At 43.9% G+C, this 7,744-nt stretch overlaps 1 protein-coding gene across 2 annotated transcripts in view; it reads left to right on the plus strand.

Annotated features, from left to right (window-relative positions):
- Positions 1-7,744, plus strand: part of GLIPR2 (GLI pathogenesis related 2) — a 41,947-nt gene that overhangs the window by 2,388 nt on the left and 31,815 nt on the right. For both annotated transcript variants that reach the window (XM_035898999.1, XM_035899000.1), the window contains exon 2: positions 1,062-1,190. In XM_035898999.1, coding sequence (XP_035754892.1) covers positions 1,127-1,190 — 64 coding nt within the window. In that variant the 5' untranslated portion in view covers positions 1,062-1,126. The remainder of the gene's footprint in view (positions 1-1,061; positions 1,191-7,744) is intronic.

The raw sequence follows: 7,744 nt of genomic DNA on the forward strand, positions 1-7,744 counted from the left end.
AAATTCCAAGTCTTCACACCCAGTGAAGAAAGACTCATAGAAGATTCCTTTATTCTGTCTGCTGGTTTTACCTTGTATTAGTGTAAAACCAGTAATACTATGAACTAGGCTCAATATTTACTATTTTTGCCAGCTGCAAATAAAATCTAAATCTCAAAATCCACTGATAACGGTATTTGTGTACCCAGCAAGCTGTACTTGTTTCTTTCTCTGTACAATGCTTTATCTTTCTCCTCTTGCTTGTGTTCCAAGACAAAGCCAGTAACAACAGTGCTACATTACCTGTTTTTAACACAAAGAGCTCTTCAGATAGAATTGAGGTAAAGCAAGACATTATGTTGAATGAGCTGAACTGCTAAAGGTTGGTTATCAAGTGTATGAAACGAGCTAATGTTTAATATCAACAAAAGAGTACACACAAATCTTACTTTTCTTTTATGATACGAAGCAAAAATTTTAAAGTTATCCTAGCAGAGATAATGCTAACAGTTTTTATATTCTTACAGTTAGGTACATTTTAGGCAAGTGCCTAATTGGAACTAATGCTGCGCCTTACTAAAAGATACCTTTTTACTATAAGATAGATGTATATGTACAATGAAAGCTCAATTCACAAGCTATGCAGGATGGACTGCATATTAGAGGCCCACATCTGTCATAGCTCCTGGACAAAAATCAATGTGTTCTGTCTTACTTAAATACTTAGTTATACGATAAACTGTGCCTGAAGTAGGCACATAAAGATTGATATTTGTGATTATTTTTGGACCTAGACATTTTGTTCCACCTCTGAGCAATGCAACTGCAGGTGCTATGAAGGCTAAAGAAATTATAGAAGGATGCACACTACTGACATGAAAAGAAACAGATTTGATGATTCATCTGACCAAATAAAATAATACAGTTGTTTAAAGATATAAAGATGCACTGGATTACATTGATATTATCAAAACCCATAGCAGTTCCTTACTTCTGCTGACAATAACCTTTAAGGTTAAGTAGTTTTACCTGCAAGACGAAGAAATCAGTAGCAAGCTTAATTTGGATTCTGTCCTGTACAGGAACTGTTTCCAAATACTAAGATCTTGAGCTGTAGAGATTGATCTTGAGTGAAACATCTTCCAGAATGAGAAAGAAGAGGAAGATGGCTTGCATCTACATCTGTGAAGAGAACTTCACATTTGAAAATGGTAAATATTTTAAGGTTCCCTTGGGAAAAAAAAATAAAAATATTTTTAAGTGATGACACTTTTAAACTCCCTCACTTTTCATAGCAAAAAATTCTAGTCTTGGACCAGCTACCCAGAAAATGCCACGTGCCCAGACAGAAGCCCTGCCTTGAAAAGCCCAAATCCCTGTCAGATTTAGCTGTGGTCAAAGAGGACCATAATAGGGGTTGGCAGTCTCCAGCCACTGCAGCTAAATCCATCAGGGGTGAGGAGTCTTCAGCTGTTGGGGTTCACAGCCTTGCAGGAGCTGGGGTACTCTGGCAGGCTGTGCTGCAACAGCAGAGTGGATCCAGGCTTGGTCCTCTCACTCTGCTGCTTTTGTTGATTCTGCTTTCAGCCGATGGGTGGTAGTACAGCCTCAAAGTGGTAGTGCAGTCTATAAAGGTGGTAGTACAGCCTCCAGCTCCAGCAGACCTCAGAGATTCAGGGAATTCTCTTCACCTTCTTGCTTGAGGTTAGCTACTTACAAACTTTGCATGCTGGTACTTTTTATGACTCCGCAAAACAATGTAAGTAGCGTTCAAATTACGCACGATGACCAATGTCTTCAAAATAAGAAGCAAAGAAGAAAAAGGAAACGAAAGGTACTGCTCATGGGCAGTACTGAACAACGCTGATGAGACAGAATGCAGTCACCTGTGGATACATAGTTTGAAAAAGAAAAATTGAAATAATGCCTTTGGAATTACATCAGACCAAAGGGCAAGATAGGAAAATCGAAGAATCCTGTCTAAAATCCACATGAAAGACTCAAAAGACATCATTTAATTTTTGTCAACTTCAATATTGGCTCTACATTATTTGATAGACTATTAGTTTAAGTAATAGGAAAAAGACAAAATTACATGAGTAGTCATAAAATACAACATTTTCAGTCAAATGTGCTATCTATGCAGGATCTTGAATAGTCTTAAAAGTATATTGAAAAGGCATATATAAATGAGCTGACAGAGCTAAGGAAATGAACTGAGCATTAGCAAGGATTCCATTAGAGGAAACTAACCATTCTGAGCGAAAAGACAACAGGGCAGAATTCATGGGGGAGAAAAAAAAAAAGCACTTGCTGAGCAACAATGAAGAAAGAAAAGAAAGATAAGTTTCTGATTTGATTTATCATCTCCCACTCTTCACTGTAAGTTTCTTGAGAATAGCTTGGTGCCTACATTATTTAAAAACAAATTAATCGCCATCTGTTTCTCACAGGTGACACTGTCAGGATTTTCTTTACAAACAAGTGGTCTAGAAAGCAACCTTTAAAAGAAGGAAAAGCAATAGCTGAAATTCCCGCAATCCTGGGACTTTAAAACTGGCACTCAGCATGACAGGAGCATCTGAAATGTTGCTCTGAACATCAGTCAATCTAGAATGTTTGCAGAGAACCGCAAACTGGCAGGAAAGCTGGTTCAGATTTTTTCATACAAAAAAAAAGAAAAAAAGGAATGGTAAGAACCTCATGCAGAAATGGAAGAGGCAGAAAATAGCATAGCCAGGAGATAAGCCAGGGCAAATGCTGAGGCACAAACTTGCAGTGACAGAGCTTTGAGCAGCACGAACAGATGAGGGCAAGATCCCTGGACTGGGAGGTATGAGTGAGGATCCACAACAGACCTGACATACTTGTGCGATTTTGTTATTTGCTCACAGGTTAGGAACTTTTTTTAATTTTTTGCCTCAGGGTGCGCTACTCCCAAATACACAGTTTTTAGGAGGGGCTTTTAACTGTACTAGAAGAACTGAGAAAGGACGGTCTGGACCAGGTCACCGTTAACAGCCTCGTTCGGGAAAGCAGTAGGACTTGCAGGTAGAGTTAGCCAGACCATTAGACTGCTCTGGCTAAAAATCAGTCCTGCCAAGCCAAACAGTCCAGCCCCAGCTTTGCTGTCCCAGCACAGGGGGGAGGGGTGACACCCCTCTCCTCCCAGCCTGTCCCCCTGAGAAGGCAAGCGAAGCCACGTGCTGGTGGGACTCCAGGCGATGTCACCAGGGAGATGTGCAGATGATGGAATTAACATCTCTTCTCCTCATGCTTCTTTGATTAGCCCTTTCCTCTACAGAAACGGCTTTGCAATTTGATTGGAAGTATAGAGGGCAAGAAGAACAAAAAAATCAGGCATTGCGGATAGCCTTCTCGTGGTCATTGCAGAGATGTCTGCGTGCTGCGTGTCCTGCTCAGGTGCTTACCTCCAGCAATGTTTTACCAACTCCAGGACAGTGGTTCAGCTGCTAGAGATGAGCACTGCCCTCATTCTTGGTGCCAGTGGTTGCTGGGAATTTTTTTGGAAGCGTGCCTGCTGCATCCAAAATCCAGTGTATTAGAAGACTGTTAAGGGGAAAAGTATTTATTGAGAGGAAAAATACAAAACAATATAACTGAACAAAGATCGTGGTTTCTTTCTGGCTTTATTAGCTTGGCTTTTCCTGGATTTAATTGTGTTTCTGTAATCAAAGGAAGGAAAACACAAAGCAGTAATGCTAGAGAAATCTTCCCTAAGGAAAATCAACTATGATGTTGTTAGCTAACGAGGTAGAGGAGCAGTGCCGTTGCAAACTCATTGCATGTGCCAAGGAGGTACTCTGCCAAGTGAGTTGGATGAAATTACGAGAAGGACACAGAACCAATAATAGAAAGAGGTCCGTGAAAGCAAGGCTAGATGACATTCCAGTGCCCATCTCAGTTAGCATTCTGGCCCTCATTAGTTTGCACCATGTTTCTGGGTTTAGTTTGCACTTGTTTCTGGGTGTGAAATGGATTCTTTTTGGATTGAATACAGCCAGAGACTTGCTCTGGGAGTTTCTCTGACCTGCTACAGCTGCCATTGGGTATTCATGCCATGCTGCTGGCCTCAAGCTAGTCTTAGGTCAAGATGAAACTCAAATGAAACATTTACCTTGAGCATCAGGTTTCTTCTTACAAATCTGCCTCTGCTGTGCTGACCTGCTCGCTAAGGCAGGCATAGCCCCCAGGTGGTAAATAGCACTCTTCAGAAGTGCAAAGACTGAACCAGAGCTGTGTGATGAATGCGAATGTGATGGTGCTGGAGGTTGTGTTTGAGGACCCGAATGGGTCACTAATATGGAAAGGAAATTCATGCGGGGGAATTGTGAAGAGAAGAGCCTCATGTAAAGGTCAGGTAGGAAAGCCGCTGGAGAGGAGATGATGGAGGAGTGACGTGGCAGAACAGACGTAGACCTTCTAACTGAACTCGGGCATAATAAGGATGTGTACAGGAGATGGAAGCAGGGGCAGGTGATCCAGCAGGATGATAGAGCTGCTGTTTGATCTTGCAGGGATAGGGTTAGGAAAGCCAAGGCCAACCTGGAGTTGAATCTGGTGAGGGGTGTGAGGGCAACAGGAAAGGCTTCTACAAGTACATAGACAGCACGAGGAAGACCAGGGAAAATGTGGCTGACTGCTGAATGCAGTGGGGGCCTGGTGGTGCAGGACACAGAAAAGGCTGAGGCATTTCATGCCTTCTGTGCCTCAGTCTTCACTGGTAAGTCTTTACTAGGCAGTCTTTACTGGGCTGTCTTTACTGGCCTTGCCAGTACAAGAAAGATACAGATGTACTGGAGTGAGTCCTGTGCAGGGCCACAAAGATGGTTAAGGGACTGGAAAAGCTCCTGTGAGGAGAGGCTGAGAGAAGTGGGACCATTCAGGCTGGAGGAGAGAAGGCTCAGAAGGATCTCATCAGCATGGATCAACACCTGAAGGGAGGGGGTAAAGGAGAGGGAGGCAGACACGCCTCAGCAGCACCTGCTGGGAGGACAAGAGGCAATGTGCACAAAAAAACCCCACCTCCTTGCCAAAGCACCTTCTTTGTTGCATCCCACGTCCATTTTTTGGAACCTTGTTCCCACAAGCTTCTTTTAATATCCTCTAATTCTTGTATTGGAGGACACAATCAACAGTCATTAGCCATCTGTGTTGCTCATCATCTTGTAGTAATGTCTGTAATTTCTCTTTCCATGATCTATTCCCTTGGCTGAAGAATCACAGAATGGTTTGGGTTGGAAGGGACCTTAAAGATCATCTAGTTCCAACCCCCCTGCCATGGGCAGGGATACTTTCCTCCAGATCAGGTTGCTCAAAGCCCTGTAGTTTTACATATGAAGCTTCCATGCCCTTGTTGCCCGTCTCTGATCTTTTTCCACTTCTGCGGTATTCTTTTTGAGATCAGGAGACCAGGACTACCCACATAATTCAAGGCACAAGCAAATCAGAGGTTTAAGCAGTGCCATAATCTGCCTTCTTCCTTGTCTCTTTATTCCTTCTCTCGTTATTCTCAATATCAGATGTGCTTTCTTGTCTTCCCCTGAACTTTTCAACCAATGTTTTCAGGACCTATCATAATTGTGTGATCTCATTCATGAGTAACTGCTCAAATTTACTTTCTGACTCATAAAGTGGTTCATATACAAGGATATTTTAATGTAATGGCTAAATATGTGGCTGTTAAGCAGGAGGTGCTTCCAGTTAGTAGGATGAGGTTTTGCTAAAACAAAGGTTACTGCGTATGTGGATCTGATATAAAAAGTAGTAGATTGTGGGGCTATGCAGAAGAAGGCAAAACCACAGATGCTGCGGAGTCAGTGTGTTTATGTATGGCAGGTGCCACAGTACCTGAAGCAGAGAGCCATAAAGTGTCCTAACACCATGCACCAGGTACTGTTCAGCCCACCAAGTCTGGGAGGAGAGAAGTAGCACTGACAGCAGCTCTCTTCCTTTTGAATGCCCTCAAATCCTTTTTTGTGCCACAAGTCCTTCCAGGGTCGCCTCTCCTCCCCCTCTTTACCTTAACTCCTCCCTGAAGCCAAAGCGATTCTATTCTATTCTATTCTATTCTATGCTATGATTCTGAAGCTGAGCTGGCCCCTGCCCTCTTACAGAGCCACGGGGGCTCTGTGTCTTTCTCCATGGCAGAGTGCAAGGGGAAGCACTCTGAGCATCCGCAGGGTTGGGAAGTGACACTTCGAATCATAGAATCACAGAATCATTTAGTCTGGAAAAGACCTTTAAGATCATCAAGCCCAACCGTTAACCTAACCCTGCCATCCTACCACTAAACCATGTCCCTAAGCACCTCATCTACCCATCTTTTAAATACCTCCAGGGATGGGGACTCAACCACTTCCCTGGGCAGCCCGTTCCAATGCTTGACAACCCTTTTGGTGAAGAAATTTTTCCTGATGTCCAACCTAAACCTGCCCTGGTGCAACTTGAGGCCATTTCCCCTTGTCCTATCACCCGTTACCAGGGAGAAGAGGCCGACCCCCACCTCACTACAGGCTCCTGTCAGGCAGTTGTAGAGGGCGATCAGGTCTCCCCTCAGCCTCCTCTTCTCCAGGCTGAACAACCCCAGTTCCCTCAGCCGCTCCTCATCTGCCTTGTGCTCCAGACCCCTCACCAGCTTTGTTGCTCTCCTCTGGACATGCTCCAGCAACACAACATCTTTCTTGTAGTGAGGGGCCCAAAACTGAACACAGTATTTGAGGTGCGGCCTCACCAGTGCGGAGTACAGGGACACAATCACTTCTTACGGAGGCTCCTGCTTGGAGCTAATTGAGAGCAACCATGCTGAGGGTTTTCCTCTTGTTCATTTCTGAAGCTTGAACCCCACTGGTTTGGCCCATGTGGAGGAACATCCCGTGGCTGAAATGGACATTTCACTGCTGTGCTCGGGTGAGATTTGCCTACTTGTGCTCTCAGACATTTAGATGGTCAAGGACCAAGCCTTAAGAACATCAGCTTGGAAGGGTGGCTGGGCCTCTGAAGAGAAAGGCAGTGCCTGTGCCACACTCTCCTTTGGACAACAGCATTCCCACACTTGGTCCCCCAAACCTTTGCTTTGAATCCAGCCCTTAAGACTGTTGTTGGTGATTAATCACGTGCTACTTGTATCTTGCAATGTGTAGGAAGAAGTTAAAGTCAATGACTACTCTGCAGTGACAGTCTCCTGTTTTCTGTGTGCGGATTTGGTGGGTGCGGCCAGCCGACAGCAGCACAGTGCTGAGAAAAGAGGAACGGCCTTGATGTTGTACTCTTGCTCTTTTCAGCTCCATTCTTTTCATTTTTTTTTCAGCATCTGAGAGTTATGGTCTAACTAGAAAGCAGAGATGAATATCTCCTCTTGCATGAAAAATTACCATCTCCAAATGTGTTAAAGTTGAATTTTTGTGGACTGCTGTGCAGCCTGGGTTACTTTATGGATGAAATGGCAGTACCAGCTTGGGTCCCACAAGCAACGCCTGGCAAAACTGGAACAGGGGGAATATTCTCAAAGATTCTACCATCATTTTTGCCCCATTTTCCTTTTACCTCAATATGCAGTTTTCTAGTCGATTGGTGGTCTGGTGCATAATTTTATCGTTCACTCACGGTTCTCGACACCATGTATGGTGGTCTTCATATGTGATTCATAGTCATCTGAATACTGCTGGTCCTTGGGATCACTTGTTAAGAGTCTCTGGGGAGAACAGATTTCTTAACGTGTAGTATTTGACTTGTGGAGAAACTG

The sequence above is a fragment of the Egretta garzetta genome, unplaced genomic scaffold (genome assembly GCF_000687185.1).
Source record: "Egretta garzetta isolate BGI_Z169 unplaced genomic scaffold, ASM68718v1 scaffold88, whole genome shotgun sequence".
Classification (NCBI taxonomy): Eukaryota; Metazoa; Chordata; class Aves; order Pelecaniformes; family Ardeidae; genus Egretta; species Egretta garzetta.